Source organism: Hyperolius riggenbachi, chromosome 5 (assembly GCF_040937935.1).
Source record: "Hyperolius riggenbachi isolate aHypRig1 chromosome 5, aHypRig1.pri, whole genome shotgun sequence".
Lineage (NCBI taxonomy): Eukaryota > Metazoa > Chordata > Amphibia > Anura > Hyperoliidae > Hyperolius > Hyperolius riggenbachi.
In genome coordinates, this window is record NC_090650.1 from 390,753,942 (window position 1) to 390,777,763 (window position 23,822).

At 46.4% G+C, this 23,822-nt stretch overlaps 1 protein-coding gene and 1 long non-coding RNA gene across 2 annotated transcripts in view; one reads left to right on the top strand and one right to left on the bottom strand.

Annotated features, from left to right (window-relative positions):
• The window catches only part of ZNF706 (zinc finger protein 706), a 38,401-nt gene extending 15,047 nt beyond the window's left edge, over positions 1-23,354 (bottom strand). Inside the window, exons 1-2 of the mRNA XM_068234902.1 lie at positions 23,270-23,354; positions 9,799-9,935 (exon numbers count right to left, since the gene is read on the bottom strand). Coding sequence (XP_068091003.1) covers positions 9,799-9,933 — 135 coding nt within the window. The 5' untranslated portion in view covers positions 9,934-9,935; positions 23,270-23,354. The remainder of the gene's footprint in view (positions 1-9,798; positions 9,936-23,269) is intronic.
• A 177-nt stretch (positions 23,355-23,531) lies between these two features.
• LOC137517843 (uncharacterized) overlaps positions 23,532-23,822 on the top strand; it is a 45,046-nt gene continuing 44,755 nt past the window's right edge. The window contains exon 1 of the long non-coding RNA XR_011020688.1: positions 23,532-23,627. This is a non-coding gene — a long non-coding RNA (uncharacterized lncRNA). The remainder of the gene's footprint in view (positions 23,628-23,822) is intronic.

Genomic DNA, 23,822 nt, shown 5'->3' on the forward strand with positions numbered 1-23,822 from the left:
GATCATCTTTGTACCGACCCCACAGCCTTGCCGCCTTCCAATATAGAAAGTGCATTGTCGCCGCATCAGAAATATTGGCCAAGAGGAACAGAGGTGTGGGAGGGAAAAAAGGGAGGGAAAGAGGCTTCAGTCAATCAGGCTGCATTAGTTAAGTGAGGGGAAGTAGAGAAGCAAAAAGGACAACCCAGCATGCCCTGCAACTTCCTTTGTGCGGCAATGTACCAAATAAGAGTCAGGTAAACTGGGGAATAATCATTTATCAACAAGAAAAGAAAGTGATTTTAACCTTTTAATTGCCTGGTTAGCATCCTTTTTACTTGTTTACCAGATAAAAATAAAGAATTGATTTTTGTCTTTATATGCCCAAGTTACACTTTAAAAAAAAAGTATGTGGAATAATAATAATAGTGTTTGTAAATTTGCAGTTGATTTTATTGCAGAAACGTATTTGTGATTTTAGGGTGGAGATCACACCGCTGTGATGTATACTGACGGTGAATCATTTATGCACACAGTGTGAAAGGAGACCTACCCATGCTGGGGAATGCAGATGACTCAGCTAGAGAATAACCCAAAAGCCACTATACATCCTCCCATAGACACCAGAGATAAACTATGTCAAGCTTGTGGCTTCAATGCCTGACTCGCTCATTCTCCCCTCTGTACACCTGGCCTGCTCATGTATGAGCAAATACAGAGCTCCCCTCAAGCATATACAGTATAATCCATGTACAGTAAACTCCAAGGGACCAGGATAAGTATACTGTATGAGAAGTTTATTAAATCAGAATCCATCATACATTGTATATTTACACAGATGCAGCTGCTGGGACCTGAGGACTGAGTTTACCATTTCCAGAGGTTTACTACTGTATATATCACTGAGCAATATGGGGAACAAAAAGATAAAGGTGGACCCCTTATGCTGGTCACACAAAATCTGACTGAATAATCTCAGAGCAGTCCCACAACAAAGGCAAGTGGATTCCGCCACTCGGTATGGTAAAAGTTACACCAGAACACAAAAGGCCAGTGTCGCCAGCTGTTTCAAGTGTCCCCAGGCCTCCTCAGTACACACAGGCCACAATCTGAGCAGTCCTAGACCTTATGGAGAGCAATGGCTTTCCTAAACTTTTTTTCTTTTAATCTGCAGCGCTTAAAAAGAAGTCATCAGGGAAAGTATAGTAAAATGAGTGCTACTTACCGGGGGCTTCCTCCAGCTCCAAACTCCCAGGATGTCCCTCGCCGCAGCTCTGCCAGCCTGCGCAGTCCGCTCCGGCCCACGTGGCGGTGATTGACAGCGCCGCTCACGCAGGCGCAGTACAGAGCGACCTAGAGGTCGCTCTGATGTAATCGCCGGGGACTGGGACGGACTTGTGGCGAACAGCTGCGTGCAGAGCTGCGGCGAGGGACATCCTGGGAGCTTGGAGCTGGAGGAAGCCCCCAGTAAGTACCACTCATTTTACTATACTTTCCCTGATGACTCCTTTAAAGGGACACTGGTGAAAAATTGTAAAATGTAAAATATGTGCAAACAAACAAGAAGTATGTTTTTTTTTCCAAAGTAAAATGAACTATACTTTTCTCCTATGTTGCTGTCACTTACAGCAGGTAGCAGAAATCTGACAGAAGCGACAGGTTTTGGACTAGTCCATCTCTTCATGGGGGATTTTCAGCAAGGCTTTTATTCTTTATGAAGATATTCCCTAAAAAGGATTTAAACAATGATGCTGGCCAGCTTCCCTGCCCGCTACACAGTGTTTTGGCAGTTGGACAGAGCAACTGCCAATCACTAAGTGCTTTTGAAAAATAAATAAATCCCTGAGAATCCCCCCATGAAGAGATGGACTAGTCCAAAACCTGTCACTTCTGTCAGATTTCTACTACCTACTGTAAGTAACAGCAACATAGAAGAAAAGTAATTTATGGCTCATTTTATGCTGGAAAAAAAAACGTACTTATTTTAAATTTTACGCCATAGTGCCCCTTTAACAGTCAATAGTCTTGTCACTGACTGTCCTTCAGATGACCTCACAATGTAATCCCTACCATAGTCACATGTCCATGGCAGTCTAGAGCCAATCTAGCGGGGAAGCCATTTCACTCATCTGTATGTATTTACATTTAAAGTGTCTTGCTCAGCACCCACGTATGTCTACAAGTGACGTACTTCATGGATTTAATGCTTGGTACACACCATACAATTTTCTGGCAGATTTACCTGCCAGGTCAATTATTTCCAACATGTCTAATCTGAATTTCATTGGTTTCCATAGAACTGAATGGAAAAAAAAAAAAGTATTGGAAAATTGAAAAATCTATCGAAATTCAGATTGGACATGCTGGAAATAATCGATCTGGCAGGTGAATCTGCCAGAAAATGGTATGGTGTGTACCTAGCATGATGAATGCAGTTTATCAAATAAGTTGAAAATGAGCCCAGATGACCGTTATGAGCTCAGAACACAGAAAGCATTAGCATAAACCGGACACGTGAAATATGGAGGCTGCCAATGGCTGACCTGCTGCTGCAGGAAGTCCTTTCCTTGGCTGGAGAGAGGATTCTGAGGCTATAAAGCATTCTAAATCACTGGCTAGGAACCAGACTGCAGACATGATTTCCCTAATCTGCTGCAGGTGAATAAATCACAATATTACAGAGGATTAGGGATGGTCGGAAATGCTAGTTTCCAATTCTGCATACAATGTAGATTACTGATTCCGTGGATTTCCCAAGGAGTCTTTTTTGCATTCTCTGATTGGCCATATACTTCCGAGTTCTGTGATTGGGCTAAAATGACAGAGTTGTGGTAATGCAGTATTTCCACAGAAATCCCATTTCTGATTGGAAATGGGAAATTTCAATACTGCGAAAGCCGAAAGAGCATCCCTACAGAGAATCAGCAATGCAGCCAGAAAGCTGGCATTCTCCATCAGATCTCGGCAGTGCCAGCCTGGTATTACCCTCGTGATAAGTCTACCTTCAGCTGGTGGGGAGTGGATGCTGTCACTGGTTATACAGGAAATGCATAGGCTATGCCCCGCCTCATACAATGATGTGTAGGAGGGCCCCCATCTATAGAGGCTGCATCTCTCTCTAACCACTACCTGCCCCTGGTTTCCAAACCAACTGGGTCACCAAGCCCCACCATACACACCACCTGCCAATTCCAGCATCCGCCACCAGGGATGGTCAACGAGATCCTACCATAGTCAGTGCCTGGAGGAAACCCACGCAGACACTGGGAGAACACAAAAACTTCTTGCAGATAGTGCCTTGGCTGAGACTGAAGCCGGGCACCCTAAAAAGAATGGTATCACCACTCTGCAAGAAGTGTCTGACACTGTCTGCACTGCAAGAAGTGTCTGTACAGCAGCCATTCCTAAACCAGCAACAGAAATGATCACAAATGACCATTTCGGGCAACTTCAATGTAGAGTCTGCATAGCTTTATAGTGATTACTCTAGACGCCTTGTTCTAAGTAGTCACACAGTACAGCACACATAAGTGGAGCAGCGGAAAAAAAAAAAAAAAAGCAAATCTGCTACACTCCGCAGACATTTTTGTAAACTATTTTTTCTTTCATTAAGATCAGCTATAACTTGCTAATACAAATCTGAACCAGTAGATTTCTTCTCTGTCATTTGTCCAGAGTCTGCTCATGCTGATGTAGTGAAGAGATTTTTTTTTCAAACTCATTTAGCCCTGAGCAGAGCACATCTCTTGCATTCCTAAGCTTTGACACATGTCAGCATGTGCAGGGCGGCTCTCGTTACTGTCTGTGCTGAGCCCTGGATGCCATGCACAAGCAGATGCAGCAGACATTATCTACAGAGTGGGATACCCCAAGTCTGCTGCACTGCACTCCCGGGGTCTTCCTAGGACCACCTGGGAGCCCCACTGCACGTCAGACCACCAGATAGCCATAAGAAGAGCAATTCAATTCTTGGCATTGCACTCCACTGTAAGGTGACCAACCATAAGGCTTACGGATGAGGACATTAGTGGACTACATGTTAGACACATCTGCACCTCACTACAGCATTCCTCATACTGGCAACAGTTGTCATATAGGAAAGATAAAGACTAGACTTACTAATAGGTCACTTTTCTGGCTGTTATTTCAGTTCTGTACCTCCCATGAATAAAGCACTAACATATGATAGTGAAGGGCAGCACGCTACAACAAGAGCAAAACAATCGCAAAATGTCATCCAAAACGCTGGCGTGTCCATTTGGGCACAGGGTATTGCCGACAGGTAGAATATCGGTAATGTAAGATTACAAATATATCACTATTGGCTTGCTCAGCACCCAACACTAATCTAAACAAAACCTCCCCCGAAAGCAAACTCCTAAACACCAAACCCTCCCTCACATAGCAGGCAGGGCTGTGGAGTCGGTACAAAAATCTTCCAACTCCGACTCCTCAGTTTATGAAACGACGACTTCAACTCCAACTCCGGGTACTCAAAATGGCTCCCAACTCTGACTCCTCGACTCCTTAGTCTAATATCTAACAGGGCTGAGGATTTTGTACTAAAATCATCCAACTCCGACTCCTCAGTTTATGAAACAATGACTCAGACTCCGGGTACGCAAAATTGCCCCGACTCAGACTCCACAGCCCTGATAGCAGGCCCCTAAAGAAAGTCTGAAGCCAATGTTAAAGGGAAGGTTCAGGGACAGTTGGTAAAAAATAAAAATCCGAATCCACTTACCTGGGGCTTCCTCCAGCCCGTGGCAGGCAGGAGGTGCCCTCGGCGCCGCTCCGCAGGCTCCCGGTGGTCGACCCGACCTGGCCGGCGGCCAGGTCGGGCCTCTTCTGCACTCCATTGTGCGGTCCACGCCGGCGCGCTGACGTCATCGGACGTCCTCCGGGCTGTACTGCGCAGGCTCAGTAGTTCTGAGCCTGCGCAGTACAGCCCGGAGGACGTCCGATGACGTCAGCGCGCCGGCGTGGACCGCACAATGGAGTGCAGAAGAGGCCCGACCTGGCCGCCGGCCTGGCCAGGTCGGTTCGGCCACCGGGAGCCTGCGGAGCGGCGCCGAGGGCACCTCCTACCTGCCACGGGCTGGAGGAAGCCCCAGGTAAGTGGATTCGGATTTTTATTTTTTACCAACTGTCCCTGAACCTTCCCTTTAAAATAAAAGAAAAACTCACCTAAGGAGAGGGAAGGCTCTTATAAAGCCTTGCTATGCACCTGCCGGTCTCCTTGTTTCCCCACAGGCTGCTCCACTCGAATCTCCCGCAGCGGGAGATTTCAGCAGCCTTCGTAAGCACTCTGGCTCCTGGACCGGCGGATCTTTACTGTGCAAGCATGAGTGCGCCAGAGAGGGCGCTTGCACGTGCGCAGTACAAAGCGGCCCGTTTTTGGAAGCTCGAGTGCTTTCAAAGACAGTCGAAGTCTCCCCAACCCGGACGAGAGCAGTGCACCACCAATTGGTCGTGGACTGCGAGTGGGGGGTGGGGAACGCAGAGACCAACAGGAGAATGGGAAGGATCTATAGGACCCAGAGCCTTCCCTCTCCTTAGGCGAGTATCCATTTTTATATTTTAAAACTGGCTTCAGACTTCCTTTAAAAGACTAACACTAATCCTTCCTCACATAGCAATCCCCTAAAACTGACCCTTCCTGTCATAGCAATGCCCTTCCTAATGTGTAGTCCGTCATTCCGCTTGCGTACACAGTAGGTAAATGAATTGGTCGTTTATCCGCCTGGACATACAGGTCACGCGGTACGTCGGGTGGTCGTGTGCATGTTGTGCACTAGTTGGGCGTGTGTACGTAGCTTCACTCCATGCATATACTAATCCCATAGAGATTGCAGTCTGTGCTGGGTCACTGCTTGAATAATGTGCTTTGAAGCTGTGTTCATCGCTTCTGCTGGATTAAGTTGACTCTTTAAATTCATCAGCATAGCTCTGTGAAAGTGCTGATAACATCTGAGAACACTGAGCAGCGTGGACAGGTTGCTCCTGGCTCATTTGTGTAATACAATCATTGGCAGAAATATGCTTACATGTTGTAACAAAAGCAAAATCAGTACAAGCACACTGCATTATTGATCAGAAGCTAATTTTAAGTACCGTATATACGCGCATATAAGCCAAGGTACCCACTTTCCCCTGAGAAACTAGGAAAAAGTGATTGACTCGTGTATAAGCCCCCACCCCAGTCTGGATCCCTCCCCAGTAGCCAGATGTGCCCCAAGTACAAGTCAGCTCCTCTCCCCATAGTCAGATGTTCCCCAAGGATGATACAGCTGTGTCAAGAGGCCACTAGATGGCATCAGATATGAGACACAGCAATTGCCACACAGGAAGAATCCCCGAGTATTGCACCACTGACATGTTGCTTGCACGCTCCGCTCCACAAGCCAGGGGACACAGGTAGTCTTGAGCAGCGCACTCTGCACACCATGTTGCGGGAGACGGACACAGCAGGGAGCCATTTGGCAAGAGCAGGATCACTAGTGCACTATCCTTACGCTCCTCTGCTAATAACAAAACCTGTTCCACCATCCATTCTGCTCTACTGACTCACATATAAGCTGAGGGGGGTCACATTTCAGCACATTTTTTGTACTGAAAAATTAGGCTTATACGCGAGTATATAAGGTGCGCTCAAAGGTTACCTGAACTGACGCGGCATGATGGGATAAAATTATGTAGTCACAATCCTGTATAGAACTAGGCTGTCTTTTTTCCCCTCAGTGTAAGGGCTACAATTAAGGCTGTGTCTCCCTGTGAGTGGAGAACGGACATTTGTCCCTTCTCCATTCCTTGGCTAAATGGACAGTGAACGTTTGCTATTTTATAAAAAGGAACTGTTCAAACTTGTGAACAGCTACCGTATATACTCGGATACAAGTCGACCCCGTGTATAAGTCGACCCCCAAAATTTGACCCTCACAAGGTGGATTTTTCCAATTATTCAAGTATAAGTCTATAGGTAAGTCTATAGAGTCTATAGGTAAGCCAGCCAGGTATCTGCCTCCAGTATAGGTAGCCAGCATAGGTAGGCAGCCAGGTATAGTTGCCCCCAGTATAGGTAGGTAGCCAGTATAGTTGCCAGTAGCATAGGTAGGTAGCCAGTATAGTTGCCAGTAGCATAGGTAGGTAGCCAGTATAGTTGCCATTAGCATAGGTAGGTAGCCAGTATAGTTGCCAGTAGCATAGGTAGGTAGCCAGTATAGTTGCCAGTAGCATAGGTAGGTAGCCAGTATAGTTGCCATTAGTATAGGTAGGTAGCCAGTATAGTTGCCAGTAGCATAGGTAGGTAGCCAGTATAGTTGCCATTAGTATAGGTAGGTAGCCAGTATAGTTGCCAGTAGCATAGGTAGGTAGCAAGTATAGTTGCCATTAGTATAGGTAGGTAGCCAGTATAGTTGCCAGTAGCATAGGTAGGTAGCCAGTATAGTTGCCAGTAGTATAGGTAGGTAGCCAGTATAGTTGCCAGCAGCATAGGTAGGTAGCCAGTACAGTTGCCCCCATGTATAGGCTGCAGCGGTGGGGAGAGTGGGCATGGAGGCAAACATCTCACCTTCTATCCTCCATCTACTTCCTCTCCCAGGCATCCCATGCGTTGATACCAGCGTTTCCTGTGATGACATCATCACAGGAGACGCTGGTATCAGCACAAGGGGATGCGTGGGAGAGGAAGTAGATGGAGGATAGAGGCTGTGGAAGGTGGGATGTTTGCCTCCATGCCCGCTTTCCCCGCCGCTGCAGCAGTCTCCTCTCACCATCCACCGCTGAGCGCAGTCTCCTCTCTTCTGCTCGCTTCTCCACTCGCGCGGTAACTTCCGGTCCCGACGTCATGTGACATCGGGAGCCGGACCATCTCTCTTAAGGGGGCAGACGCGCGAGTGAGGGAGAAGAGAGGAAAAGAGGACACTGCGCCCAGCGATGGATGGTGAGTAACCCCTCCACACACACACACCCCACATCCATAACACACACCCTCACCCCACTCAGGCTGTAAGTCGCAAAATTTAGGACTATGCGACTATAAGTCGACCCCCCCACTTTTTTACTTTGAATCAGTCCTAAATTTTGCGACTTATACCCGAGTATATACGGTAAGCAGATTGAACTTCTGTGCAGTCTGCGATAATCCTGGGCCAGGTGGATGTGTTCTCCATATAGCGCCTATGGGGGTAACATCTGCCCCAGGCTCCAGCCTGACCATCAGAGCAGACATTACACTGTCCACTCCTGCTTATCTGCTGCAAGTGGTAACCGAGCCTAAGGCTGGGTTCCCACTACAGCAGAGAATGGACATTGACCACACTGGAAACCGGACAATGAACAGATCCCATTTTCTAAACAACAACATCTGTTCCTTCCTAATTGTCAGTCTGTAATGTAACCATTGGACCCGCTGCGATAAGCATACAGCATTCCTTGTGCGGTCTGTAATTTCCATAAGAGCAAATGAGTTTCCCATATAGCCTATGGTTGAATGACATCCACCCCGGGCTCCAGCCAGCCCACAACAGACCTTCAGAGCGGACAATACACTGTCCACTCCCACTGGTAATTCACAGTCCGGCTCACCTAGCATTCAGGCATACAAATAAAATATACTTTTCAGTTGAAAGTTGGAATGTAACTTAAAGTGGATCTGAGATAAACTTTTACTCATTGCAGAATTGTGTTCCTTTCATATAGTTTATAGGGCATTCCTTAAGCCAAATACTTTTGTTTTGTTTTAATACACTAATTCCCTATAAATTAAACAAGCCTCGCCCACAGCTCATAGTGCCTTGGCACTCTATGTAGCAAGGGCTTATGGGAGCTTAGTCTGGCCAGGAGGAGGAGGTTACTAGTCAGAGATTTCAGAGGCAGAGGGAAGGAGAAGGGTCTGAATTTGTCACACTACACACAGGCAAGCTGATAGCATCTCCAGCCTTCAGCCTGTGACAAATAGAACATGGCTGCCCTCATTGTATCAAGGGAATAAATCAAACTATTGAAGTAGTTTGCAGCTAGATTTGCTGTGTAAACTATCTAAACTTTAGATAAGATATATAGACAAGTTACTTGTTATAGTTTTTCCATCTTGGATCCGCTTTAAAGAAAGAAAAAAAAAAAACCTTCTGGGGGATACTTGCCTTGGGAGGGGGAAGCCTCTGGATCCTACCAAGACTTCCTCCATCCTCCTCCGTTCCGGGAAGCAAGCACTGCGACCCCCTGAACAGCGGCAAGGTAAATATTTACCTATTGTGATCCAGAGCAGGCACAGTAGCGACTATTCGTTTGGGCTACGGCAGAACTAGCCGAGCCGACCGTATCTGCTCTACTGCGCAGGCCCGAGTCCTTTCCGCCTATGCAGTAGAGCAGATCGATCAGGCTCTGTTATTTCCACCCTAGCCTGAATGAGGAGCCGCTACTGCGGCAGATCTCAGTAGGTAAATATTGCGCAGTAATGGTCAGGCTTTGTCGAGGAAGTTTTGGGGGAGCCAGCGTTGGATTCCCCCAGGCTACAGAGGACAAGGAAGCCTCATTGGGACCCTGAAGCTTCCCCTTCCGATGTAAGTATCTCCCAGAGGGAGATTTTTTGTTACAGGTTCTCTTTAAATCTTACCAATAATGAATTATGGATAAAAAAAATAAAAAAATTCTAGATTAAAAAGCCAACACTTTAAAAAAGTGAATATGGCAGGCTGCTCGTCTCCCGAAGAGACAGAAAGGAGCAGGGATGTGAGTGGCGAGCACAATTAGATTATTAGACACAAGTAGCGGACGGCCGTTAGCCTGTAAGATCAGCGCTGGGGATTAAAGTCTTACCCGACACACAGAGCAGGTGAACACTAGAGCAGCTTTAGCTGCAGCCTTCTGATCATGTCCTTGTTTCTTCTTCTGTTCCGCCTGTTTCTTGGCATTTTTCTGTTGGGATTGTAGCTTCTGGTGTCCTCGAGCCATATCTGCAATGTTAAACAGTTTTACATGCACAGAAGCTGAGAAAATCCACAAAGCATAGCAGGTGTGCTGAAACCTATTTACTGGAAAACAAAGACTGAGAAGGGAGGGCCGATCAGCAACACCTGTTGGTTTTCATGCAGAAACTAAGACAGTATAAATAATACTATAAAGGGTAGCTACATAATACAGCACTTTAGTAAGAAGAGACCACTGACATTACACAATGTGTTTAAATCCTCCATCCCTATAGAGCATCATCTAGATGGGGACATGGGGTGTCCAACAACCTTTGTAATATATAGCAGGACCCTCATCCCAGGTCTGGCCAAGGTTCTCAGCCAGACAGCAGAGTACACAATATCATGGTCACAACAATTCACCAGATCTCACCACTAGGGAGAATCAAACGGCAGATTTGACTCAAGACCCAATAACTACCCACCCCCAAACAAACCACAACCTTGTAGTGGATTCTACTAGGTTTCCATTCTACAATAATAAAAATAAAGGTTTTTGTTGCGTTCTGTTGCTCTTAGAAAGATTATCTCACTTCCTGTCTGGACAGGAAGTGCAAGAAATTCTCACACAAGGCAGTGAAAAGCTATAAAACCCCAAAAGAGGCACAGACCTTCAGAAAAGAGGGAAACTTCTATTGTCAAGAAAAAAAAGTTACACAAACGATCGCTAATGCTGGGAATACACGTTTCGTTTTTGCCTTCGTTTCGATTGTGCCTTTTGTCCTTTTCGATCCCGAAATAATCGATCGTACGGTTAATATCACCACCCACGGTTTCGGTTTTTTTTTCCGATTCTGATGGTTTCGTTTTTCCAATGATCGAAGGCTGCAAAGAAACGAAACGTAGTACAGGGACGGACGGCATAAACGAATATATAATCGATCTGAACAGCCATCAAGCCTACCAATGGTTCGATTAGATGGATAAAGAGAGATAATATCAAACATGTTCGATCACTAGTCGTTCGTTTTTGGGGTCTATTAATCGAAACTATAATGAGATTATGACTATTTTCACATACGTTTTCAACACTCGATTCGTTTACCGAACGAATCGAAGGCTAAAACGAAGGCAAAAACGAAACGTGTATTCCCAGCATTAGAGCCCTTTTCCACAATCATGCTGTGCATGCGATCACACAAGCTGCTTTTTCTATTCACTAAAGTGCGATCTGGACGGCAATCCACTAAAAAGAAAGATAGGCAGTGTTTCCCTATGCAGCTCGTAAGCAGAAAAACCCTGCAGATGATTCGCTCCCAGTGGAAACAGGCCCTTAGTCTACAAGTGGCTATCGCCAACAACAAAATTACTACGGCACCCTTTATGGATGTATGCATTGTTAACTCACTTCTTACAACAAGCATACGCTCTAACTTAAGGTTGCCATACACTGGTCGATTTGCCATCAGATTGACCAACAGATAGATCCCCCTCTGATCGAATCTGATCAGAGAGGGATCGTATGGCTGCCTTTACTGCAAACAGATTGTGAATCGATTTCAGTATGAAACAGATTCACAATCTGGAGCTGCCGCTGCCTGCCGACAATTCCTCCCGCCCCCCCGCATACATTACCTGATCTGGCCGGCGCGAGTCCCCTGGTCTCCGCTGTCTCTTCTCCGCTCTGGGCTCCAGCTTCACTTTATTTCCAGCCGGGGAAAGTTTAAACAGTAGAGGGCGATCTACTGTTTAAACTTCCTGTCAGGACAGGAAGTGCAGCCAGCCGGAGCCCAGCGTGGAGAAGTGACAGCGGGTACACGCGCCGGCGGAGCAGGTAATGTATTGCCGCTAGCGTCGGTCATTCGAACGCCGCCATCGACGCACTCCCGACCCACCGGCGATCGAGCGAAATCTTCCGCACGGACGGAAACGATCTATTTGACAGAAATCGATCGGTCAGCGTTTGCTCAACGATTTCACAGCAGATTCGATCACAGTGATCGAATCTGCTGTATATCGGCGGGAAAATTGTTAAGTGTATGGGCCCTTTAGGCCATTTCCCGTTCTACCTCTGGCCAAGTTGCACTCCTAAAACACACTGCCTCTAGGTATGAATACTGTATACTACCCTACCTCTTGTTCCCTCCCATTCCTTTAGATTGTAAGCTCACAAGGGCAGAGCTCTCTCACCCTTTTGTGCTTTGGAATTTGTTATACATTTTAATAATCATGTTATTTTTGCCACTGAAATTACTAATTCTGTATTTTGTATATTGCTGTACACCATTGTCTATTGTTTTGTACCCCATGTTTGTTTCTTACTTTGCACAACGAAACAAAATATATTGGCACTTTAAATAATAACAAACGTCCTCTTCTTTCACACGAGCATTTACATGCAACCTTCACAGCTCTTACCAATGCAGACAATTACGGTAAGGATGTGTAGCATAGATACTGAAACAGCTGTTACAAAACCAGCCACTTACCAAAGCAAGGACCACAAGCAAGTACAAAACAATAGCCACTCAATATAACTGTGGTTTGTGAATGGTTATACAAGTTAATCAAGACGCACTGAATTCACAGCGGGGAGAGGGGAAAACTAGTACATACATAAAAACACTTGTATATAACATCTTTATATCATTTCCGTTACAGTGCTTATGTAACACAAGCCCAGGCTGTGCACACATCTAAGGCAATGGCAGTGTGTAGAAAAAGCCCTGTGTGCATTCCTGGAAGTCAGAGGACCAGAAGAACTCATTTTCAGGGAAATTCCCAGACAGGCAGCCTATGAACAGCAACAAAGATCTGACTAGAATTTAGCAAATTGGATATGAAGCAGATGTTATGTTTCCATAGAAACAACTGCAGAACCTGAACCAACAACTTGCAACATGAAAACAAGAAATCCCTTGTCTAAGATAATCACTGGGTAGAAAGAACAAGAAAGTCAGCTTACAGGATTGTGGTGACTGAGGAAAAGGGCATCAACTCAGACACATAGGGACAGAAAATTAATCCTAACGTGGCCTACAAAAGATCTCTTCATATGGATGTGAAGGTGCAATCTTGGCCATACATTATTCAATTATGAATCGGGTTTTTGATCAAGATTACAATCTATATAATTATCAATAATATAAAGGACAACTGTAGCGAGAGGTATGTGGAGGCTCCAATATTTATTTCCTTTTAGGCAATAACAGGGCTTATGCAGATCAGGTGTTTCTGACATAATATCTGACTAAATTAGCTGCATGCTGGTTTCTGGTGTGTTATTCAGACACTACAGCAGCCACATAGATTAGCAGGGCTGCCAGGCAACCGGTATTGTTTAAGGCTAGGTCCACACTAGACCCGGTTGCAGGACGGACACTGCAGTCCGGATCAGGGGAAGTACCAACCGTACTGCAAACTGATGAAAGTGCATCAGTTTCCATTCAGGTTTTTCCCTGACAGAAAACGTCTCTATCATTAGGAAGGAGTTGGAGGATTTTTTGGGCCAATCATAAAGCTCAGGCTATCCGTTTTCACATCAGTTTTTTGCCTGTGGAGCTGGAGATGCGTTTTCTCATTGCTTTTACTGCCCCTGCGTGTATCCGTGGTCCTGATCCGTTGCGTGAAAATGAAAATGCAGCAGGTCCGGACCTTCCGTTCAGGTTTTGAAAACGGATCCCCACAAACGCAGACGGATCCGTTTTTTACTTGGGTGAGGCTGGCTGCTATTTTAAACATTAGTATCCGGGACTCCGTTTTTCATCAGGTTTGAAAAATGCAGCCACGGATACGTTTCCGGACCTAGTGTGGACGCAGCCTAACAGGAAATAAATATGGCAGCCTCCATATACCTACCACTTCAGTTGACCTTTAAGACTGACTAAAGACTGGCATTGCGAAAAAAAAAATCTTTCCTACCTCTTTCAGTCCATTGAATCGCAAATCGCTGCCTGCAGCACTTTGAGAGCAATCACATCAGTGGCTGCAATAGCCAAATTGCGATTGCTGTCATAATTTCAGCACTTCTGTGACTAAGCAAATTGCAGGCGCTTTGCCACTGGTCTATAGCTACCCTTATAGGAAACAGAAGCACTACAATAGACAAGCGAAGTACAATTTTGCAAATATTTAGCTTCACATGGGGTTAAAGGACAACTGTAATGAGAGGGATATGGAGGCTGCCATAATTTTCTTCCTTTTAAACAATACCAGTTGCCTGGCTATCCTGCTGAACCTCTGCCTCTAATGCTTTTAGCCATAGACCCTGAACAAGCATGCAGCAGATCAGGTTTTTGACATCGCCAGATCTAACAAGATTAGCGGCATACTTGTTTCTGATGTTATCCAGATATACAGTGGTGTGAAAAACTATTTGCCCCCCTTCCTGATTTCTTATTCTTTTGCATGTTTATCACACTTAAATGTTTCTGCTCATCAAAAACCGTTAATTATTAGTCAAAGATAACATAATTGAACACAAAATGCAGTTTTAAATGATGGTTTTTATTATTTAGTGAGAAAAATAACTCAAAACCTACATGGCCCTGTGTGAAAAAGAAATTGCCCCCTGAACCTAATAACTGATTGGACCACCCTTAGCAGCAATAACTGCAATCAAGCATTTGCGATAACTTGCAATGAGTCTTTTACAGCGCTCGAGGAATTTTGGCCCACTCATCTTTGCAGAATTGCAGAATTGTTGTAATTCAGCTTTTATTGAGGGTTTTCTAGCATGAACCGCCTTTTTAAGGTCATGCCACAACATCTCAATAGGATTCAGGTCAGGGCTTTGACTAGGCCACTCCAAAGTCTTCATTTTGTTTTTCTTTAGCCATTCAGAGGTGGATTTGCTGGTGTGTTTTGGGTCATTGTCCTGCTGCAGCACCCAAGATCGCTTCAGCTTGAGTTGAGAAACAGATGGCCGGACATTCTCCTTCAGGATTTTTTGGTAGACAGTAGAATTTATGGTTCCATCTATCACAGCAAGCCTTCCAGGTCCTGAAGCAGCAAAACAACCCCAGACCATCACACTACCACCACCATATTTTACTGTTGGTATGATGTGCTTTTGCTGAAATGCTGTGTTACTTCTACGCCAGATGTAACGGGACACGCACCTTCCACAAGGTATTTTCCCAAAAGTCTTGGCAATCATTGAGATGTTTTTTAGCAAAATTGAGATGAGCCTTAATGTTCTTTTTGCTTAAAAGTGGTTTGCGCCTTGGATATCTGCCATGCAGGCCGTTTTTGCCCAGTCTCTTTCTTATGGTGGAGTCGTGAACACTGACCTTAATTGAGGCAAGTGAGGCCTGCAGTTCTTTAGATGTTGCCCTGGGGTCTTTTGTGGCCTCTCGGATGAGTTTTCTCTGCGCTCTTGGGGTAATTTTGGTCAGCCGGCCACTCCTGGGAAGGTTCATCACTGTTCCATGTTTTTGCCATTTATGGATAATGGCTCTCACTGTGGTTCGCTGGAGTCCCAAAGCTTTAGAAATGGCTTTACAACCTTTACCAGACTGATAGATCTCAATTACAGTACTTTTGTTCTCATTTGTTCCTGAATTTCTTTGGATCTTGGCATGATGTCTAGCTTTTGAGGTGCTTTTGGTCTACTTCTCTGTGTCAGATAGCTCCTATTTAAGTGATTTCTTGATTGAAACAGGTGTGGCAGTAATCAGGCCTGGGGGTGACTACAGAAATTGAACTTAGGTGTGATAAACCACAATTAAGTTATTTTTAAACAAGGGGGGCAATCACTTTTTCACACTGGGACATGTAGATTTGGAGTTTCTTTGCCTTAAAATAAAAAACATCATTTAAAACTGCATTGTGTGTTCAATTATGTTATCTTTGACTAATAATTAACGGTTTTTGATGAGCAGAAACATTTAAATGTGACAAACATGCAAAAAAATAAGAAATCAGGAAGGGGGCAAATAGTTTTTCACACCACTGTAGATCAGCAGGGCTGCAATGCCACTAGTATTGTTTAAAAGGAAATATGGCAGCCTCCATACCCCTCGCACTTTAGTTGTCCTTTAAAGTGGATCCAAGATAAACTTTTACTCATTGCATAACGGTGTTCCTTTCAAATAGTTTATAGGGCATTCCTCAAGCCAAATACCGTTTTGTTTTAACACTAATTCCCTATAAACTAAACAAGCCTTGCCCACAGCTTCTCCAGAGTGCCTTGGCACTCTCTGACCCATGTAGCAAGGGATTATGGGAGCACAGTCTGGGCAGGAGGAGGAGGTTACTAGCCAGAGATTTCAGAGGCAGAGGGGAGGAGGAAAGGGAAGTTTTCACAGGCTGAGGGCAGGAGATGCTATCAGCTTGCCTGTGACAAATGTGACAAACAGAACATGGCCGCTCATTGTATCACAGGAATAAATCATAAACTTTTCAAGCTGTTTGCAGCTAGATTTGCTGTGTAAACGATCTAAACTTTAGAAAAGATATATAGACAAGTTACTTGTTATAGTTCGTTTTTCATCTTGGATCCGCTTTAAAATTACTCCCACTATCACTTCAGGTAAGAGACCATCAATGAGTTGCAAATAATTCAGAGCTGAGGTTACATTTGTTAGGCAAATTATGCATCAACTCAATTATTCACATTTCATTGGAATATCCCCATTTCTGACTAGTGGAGGAATATTAAATAATTTGCTCATAACACAAAAAAAAAAAAAAATTGGACCCAAGCTCTTGCAAAGAACAGACTGAAAACTTAATTCCGCATAGAAGTCAGCTGCACTGAGCTGTTAACCTCCTGGGCGATAATCCCGAGCTGAGCTCGGGGTATGTCGCGCAGGAGGAGGAGTTCTCAGGCCCTGGAGGGCCGATTTGCGTAATTTTATTTTTGTTACACGCAGCTAGCACTTTGCTAGCTGTGTGTAACTTCCGATCGCCGCCGATCCGCCGCTACCCGCCGTGCTGCGCAGCCCCCCCCCCCTCCCCGACCCCTTGCGCAGCCTGGCCAATCAGTGCCAGGCAGCGCTGAGGGGTGGATCGGGACTCCCTCTGACGTCACGACGTCGGTGACGTCATGCCGCCCTGTCGCCATGGCGCCCGGGGAAGCCCAGCAGGAAATCCCGTTCTGAACGGGATTTTCTGCTTACTCTGATCGCTGAAGGCGATCGGAGTGGGTGGGGGGATGCCGCTGCGCAGCGGCTATCATGTAGCGAGTCCAGGGCTCGCTACATGATATAAAAAAAAAGAAATTAAAAAAAAAAAGTGCTGCGCCCCCTCCTGGGTGATGTAATTATATCGCCCAGAGGGTTAATTTAGATACAGTTGAGTATCAAACAGAAGTGGAGGAGCACTATGCCTTAGGGAGGAATTGCTGCGTGCCTAAGCCTCAGACCCCAGTACCCTCAGGGTCCACATAAAGTATTGTAGAAAAAGGCTGGCACCACACAAAGGTAGCAAAAATAAAAGAGATTAGCTCTTTATTGGTTCGTCATGAAAATGACAACATTGTCAAAAAAAGTAGGCTTTGGCCTACAGTTGAGTGTAACAAGTGTGTAATCAGTACGCATGACTCACCTCAGCATTAGTTGTACAGGAAAGACTGATGCTTTAACCCTTCCTTTGCTCCCTGAAAGTTCATCCAGTAAATTTTCAGGGATTTTCTAGGATTTCTGTGCATCGCAACAATTTTTTTTCCCCCGATTTTCATCCTGTGCCCAATCTTTAAGAGTAGAGAGCAGTGTTTTCCCCGGAAATTTTTTCCAGCCGGGTGGCATGAAAAAGTAGCCGGGTGGGGCAAGAGAGAATGCAGGGCCGGTGCTTCTGTGACTACACTGCTGACAGCATAGGAGAAGGTGAGCCGATGACAGCCGGGTTCTCATTAAAACTAGCCGTGTGGGGCAGCCGGCTAAAAGAGCCTGGGGAGAACAGAGAGGAAGCTCTGAGCTCAGAAGCACTCTAAAATAGTGGAGGCACTTGCCTTGATAAGGGGAGGCCTCTGGGTCCTAATGAGGCTTCCCTCTGAAGGCCTTTTCCAGCGCTGCCCCCCCCCCCCCCCCCCCCCAAAAAAAAAAGCTTCTCTTCAGCTCACACAGGCTCACTAGCACCACTTTCTTTGGAAAAAGCGGGGTCGGATCGAGTCCCCGCTACTGCACTGTAGCACAGACCTGATCGGGCTCTACCAGTTGCCTGAGTGGGACAGTGCAAGTGCACATGGAGGCTACACATCACAGGTCCCAGCACTGAAACAGGCTGACCACGGCTTTGAATGCCTGGAGTTGGTGGTTTCATTAAAGGAGTCATCAGGGAACATTTAATAAAATAAGTGCTACTTACCGGGGGCTTCCTCCAGCATGTCCCTGTGCCTGCGCAGTCCACAGCGTCCCACGTGGCGGTGATTGACAGCGCCGCTCGAGCAGGCGCAGTACAGGCCGACCTGGAGGTCGCCCTGACATCGACAGGGACCAGGAGCGAGCTGTGGCGAACGGCTGCGGTGAGAGCTGCGGCGAGGGACATGCTGGGAGCTTGGGGCTGGAGGAAGCCCCCAGTAAGTAGCACTTATTTTATTAAATGTTCCCTGATGACTCCTTTACAGGATACCTGAAGTGACATGTGACATGATGAGATAGACATGGGTGTGTACAGTGCCAAGCACACAAATAACTATGCTGTGTTCCTTTTTTTTCTTTCTCTGTCTGAAAGAGTTAAATATCAGGTATGTAAGTGGCTGACTCAGTTCAGACTCAGACAGAAAGTGACTACAGTGTGACCCTCACCGATAAGAAATTCCAACTATAAAACACTTTCCTAGCAGAAAATGGCTTCTGAGAGGAGCAAGATATAAAAAGGGGAATGTTTTATCAGTGAGGGTCACACTGTAGTCTCTTCCTGTCTGAGCCAGGACTGAGTCAGCCACTTACAATACCTGATATTTAACTCTTTAAGGCAAAGAAAGGAAAAAAAAAAACACAGCATAGTTATTTGTGTCCTAGGCACTGTACAAACATATCTATCTCATCATGTCACTTTGGGTATCCTTTAACTGAGAAGTCGGATGATTTTTGTACTGACTCCACAGCCCCGGGGCTGACGCAGGAGAATGGAGAAGCCACCTTAGAACCTATAGACTTCTCTCTCCTTTGCAAACCTCACGTTTGCTTTAAAGCACACCTGAACAGAAGAGGACGAAAGAAAAACTTCTCAATGATTCACCAGGTTGGTAAATCCTCTGACAATTACTATTATACACGAAGTGGGACTACTCCTGCTTGCCAAGCCAAACCAGTCTCCACAGAAAACAAGAGCTTGCCAGAACTAATCAGCACCAGTCCTAGACTTTACCAAGCATAAAAGTGTACCTGGAGCTAGGAGGGGAAAAAAAAAAAAAAAAAAAGGTCACTTAATTCAGGCAAGAGAAGCCTTTGGATAGCCCAGACGCTTCTCCAATCTTCTTAAACCCCTCTGTTCTTATGATCGGTCCCTCTAAACTTATTTGACAATATTGTTGAATATTTTGCTTGTGGCTGCACTCCTCCCTCCGTGTGAGCGAGGCCGCACTACACAGACACCAGTATAGTCTGATCAGTAGCATGAAGCTGCATGTGCAAAAAGCTATGCAAGCCAGAGACTTCACTGAGGCCTCTATCTTTTTCCCCTCAGTTCACACTGCGCCAAATGTACAACCCTCAGGACACAATGCGTTCATCGCCTCGTTCACATATGCACCATTGTACATCAGTCAGCTATTGCCATCACCCTTTGCAGTGTACCACCGCTGCTGCCTACAGGCAGAGGATCATCAGGGCAGCCAGTCAACTGGTATGGCTTTAAAGGATACCCGAAGTGACATGTGACATAATGAGATAGACATGGGTATGTACAGTGCCTAGCACAAATAACTATGCTGTGTTTTTTTTCCTTCTCTGCCTGAAAGAGTTAAATATCAGGTATGTAAGTGGCTGACTCAGTCCTGACTCAGACAGGAAGTGATTGCAGTGTGACCTTCACTGATAAGAAATTCCAACTATAAAAACACTTTCCTAGCAGAAAATGGCTTCTGAGAGCAAGAAAGAGATAAAAAGGGGAATTTCTTATCAGTAAGGGTCACACTGTAGTCACTTCCTGTCTGAGTCAGGACTGAATCAGCCACTTACATACCTGATATTTAACTCTTTCAGGCAGAGAAAGAAAAAAAAAAAAAAAAGGACCACAGCATAGTTATTTGTATGCTAGGCACTGTACATACCCATGTCTATCTCATGTCACTTCGGGTATCCTTTAAAGGAGGACATATCCCTCTCACCTCAGGTTCACTTTATGTACTGCAGAGTCTTCAGTACCGCTCATTGGAACTGAATGAATAGATGAAAACAGATTCTGTTGCCTTGCATAACTGTTTGCATGTCTGCTGATACATTCCGCTTTGATCAGCAGAACATATTTTATGGTAGTGTGAAGTAAAAAAGTGCACCTGGGGGGTACTTACCTCGAGAGGAGAAAACCTCTGGATCCCAATAGAGCAGGGGTCTCAAACTCGCGGCCCATTTGCGGCCATCGATACAATATTTTGTGGCCCTCGCTGGCAAAAGCTTCCTTATACTTCGCTTCAGTGATCCAAAGTAATCGGCCGCATCCCGCCGCTAAACGAGGGCTGCAGAGCCCCCAAATCGCCCAGGGGGCAATCCGCCGGCATTTCCTGGAAGGGGCAGAGCTTTCAGCTTCAGCTCTGCCCCTCCTGACGTCAATCGCCGCACGGATCGCCGCCTCTCCCCGCCCCTCTCTGTGAAGAAAGAGTGAGAGGGGCGGGCAGAGGCGGCGATGCGCCGCGATTGTGAAATTCCTTATGCGGCCCAGCCTCATCCTGACTTTGCCTCCTGCGGCCCCCCAGGTAAATTGAGTTTGAGACCACTGCAATAGAGGCTTGCCCCGTCCTCAGCAATGGGGATCCAGCACTGGCTCCCCCGAAAGTCCGTTTGTCGCCATTCCTACGCAGGCGCACTGGCAGCCTTCCCTTGGGGTCTGGCGGAAATAGCCGAGCCCGATCGGGTTTGCTCTGCTGTAAAGGCACAAGCAGTCTGTGCCGGCACAGTAGAGGACCCAATCTGGCTCGACTAGTTCCGATGGAGCCTGATCAGAAAGCTGCTAGTGCACCTGCACAGGCAGGCCTCAGTCATTGCTTTGACTTTTTCCTGGGGTGCAAGTGCTGAATCTGGCTGGCTGAGGACGGGGTAAGCCTCATTAGGATCCAGAGGCTAACCCTTCCTGAGTTATGAGATATACATGAAAGGCAGGTTGCAAGGAAGGAAATCATCATGCAGGGTCCTACAATTTGAAACAATTCCATCAAGCTTATGATCTGCAAGTGGCCATGCACATATTAATGATTCATAAAGTGCCAACAGGTTCCATAGCGCTGTACAAAGTAAGAAATAAACCTGGGTTACAATATAATACAAACCATGCTATACTGCAGTATACAAAGACACAGAATCTGTACAAAGTACAGAATTGGTAATAACAGTGAAATAATTAATATGAATAAATGTGTAATAAAATCCAAAACACAAAAGGGTGAGAGAGCCCTGCCCTTGCAAGCTTACAGTATAATGGAACAGAGGGAAAACGAGGTGGGGTAGTAAAGAATATCTATACCTAGAGACAGGAGGCCATATGCAATTCGTTTTTTCACCTTAGTTTTTTTCCTAGGTGATACTTTCACAACTTGTAAATAAAATGCCTTTTAAACCACCAGCAGAAAAAAAATGCTCAAAATAAATTTTAACAGTACTTTTCCCACTTACTTTTAGGTACTTTTTCTATTGTAAAGCGCTACAAAGGTATTTTAAATGGATGATGAAAAATGATCTCCTAGGAGAAAAAGTCAATTGCATACGGTCCAGTGTGTTTTAAGTGATCTGGTAGGAAGTACAACTTGTCAACATGGTGGCCTAAGGTAGACCATATGCTTGATGGAAAAAGTAAATGTGTTGAGGGCACTTCTAAAGATCTCAAACGTTGGGGAGTGACTAATCTGTTGTGGCAGAGGACTCCAGAGGGGTGATGGGTGTGAAACACATGCAAAATCTTACATACATGAATGTGAGGAGGTGATTCTAGTAATGCATAGCAATGCAACTGGCTTAATTTGTTAGAAGTACATTTTTTTTTTTTGATTGGCAGGGTTGGTAAAATTTCAGCCATATGGTATGTGGAAAGGTTTGAGGAGTATACGGTATATATAGTGAAACAAGCTGACTAGGAGTTGTAAGGTTTTCTCAGATACAATAGGCCCAATTTTTTTTTATATGCTTCATTGAGTTTTTTTTACCTTAACCGTAGCATCTGGCAGTTATTGCTAACTTAGCAAGTATAATGAATATCTTGATCGTGGAGGAACCACAATTTACAGCACAAAATCCAGCTGGTAGGGTAGGAGGAACCACAAGTCCCAGCACAGACACCAGCTAGAATGAGGGGGGGGGGGGGGGGGAACACAAGTCCCAACACTGACTTCAACAGAGCGGCAGGAACCACAAATCCCAGCGCTGCACCTACTCCATCTGGAAGGAAGGGGAACCCCAAATCTCAGCAGTCTCCAGCTGGAATGGGGGGGGGGGGGGGGACTATAACTCCCAGCACCACACAGACTCCAGCTGGACGGAAGGGGGACCACAGATCTCAGCACAGCATTGGACACAGCAGACCACCTGGGAAATGGGGAGCTGGGGGGGGGGGGGGGGTAGCCACAAGTCCCAGCACAGCACAGACTCCAGCTGGAGGAGGGAGGAACACAAGTCCTAGCACAGCACAGACTCCAGCTGGAGGAGGGAGTACCACAAGTCCCAGCACAGCCTCCAGCTGGAGGAGGGAGTACCACAAGTCCCAGCACAGCCTCCAGCTGGAGGAGGGAGTACCACAAGTCCCAGCACATACTCCAGCTGGAGGAACAAGTCCCATCACAGCACATACTCCAGCTGGAAGGAAGGGGAACCACAAGTCCCAGCACAGCACAAACTCCAGCTGGAGGAGGGAGGAACACAAGTCCCAGCACAGCACAGACTCCAGCTGGAAGGAAGAGGAACCACAAGTCACAGCACAGCAGAGACCCATCTGGAAGGATTAAGAGAACCACAAGTCCCAGCAGACTCCAGCTGAGGAAGAGGCAGCCATAAGTCTCTGCATAGAACAAGAAGCATAGGGGACGGAAGAACCACAAGTCCCAGCAGAGGCTCTAGTTGGGGGTGAGTAGCTACAGCGCAGGCGGGGAGTGAGGAGGAACAGCTGTCAGGAGGGCACATTGGCAATGTGTATGGGACAAGGCAGCGCATGGCGGCCAGTGGAGAGAGAGGTCTCCCCGCTGCACTCACTCCTGACCACCCGGACTCCCCCACCGCAGTCACGTGACTCACCTCTCTCTGGCAGGCTCCGGCGGGACGGTGCGCTGCGGGCTCTCAGCAACAACCGAGTAAAGCTAAGGCGGCAGAGAACTGAACCGCTTGTATCCGGACTTGGGCCACCGCCGGCTCCTCCCCCAAACTTCAGCGAACACACTGCGCAGGCGCGCTGCACACGGCCGTATCCAGGGGAACACCAAAGTAGGCGGCCTGCTTCCCTGCGCCACTGCAAGCTCCCCCTTCTTTGGGCCTCGGCGAGAGCAGTGCGCAGGCGCGCTGCACACGGCCGTATCCAGGAGAATAGTGGAGTAGGCGGGACCACAACTTTTTGCTGGGTCTAAACCTTCCGCCAATAAAAGAGCCTGCTTGTGATGTAAGGAAGTAGCGGGCGTGGCCAGAGCGCTGCACGGATGGAGTGGGCGGGGAGAGTGCCGTGCTGCATTGACTGTATGCTCCGGTGTCCTTAGCTGCTCTCACTCAATATTCTGGTCCATAGCGCAGGACGCGCCGTAGCAATGCGGTCAGACGTGTGACAACCGGGCCACTGCAGTCAGCCGCCTGTTAAAAG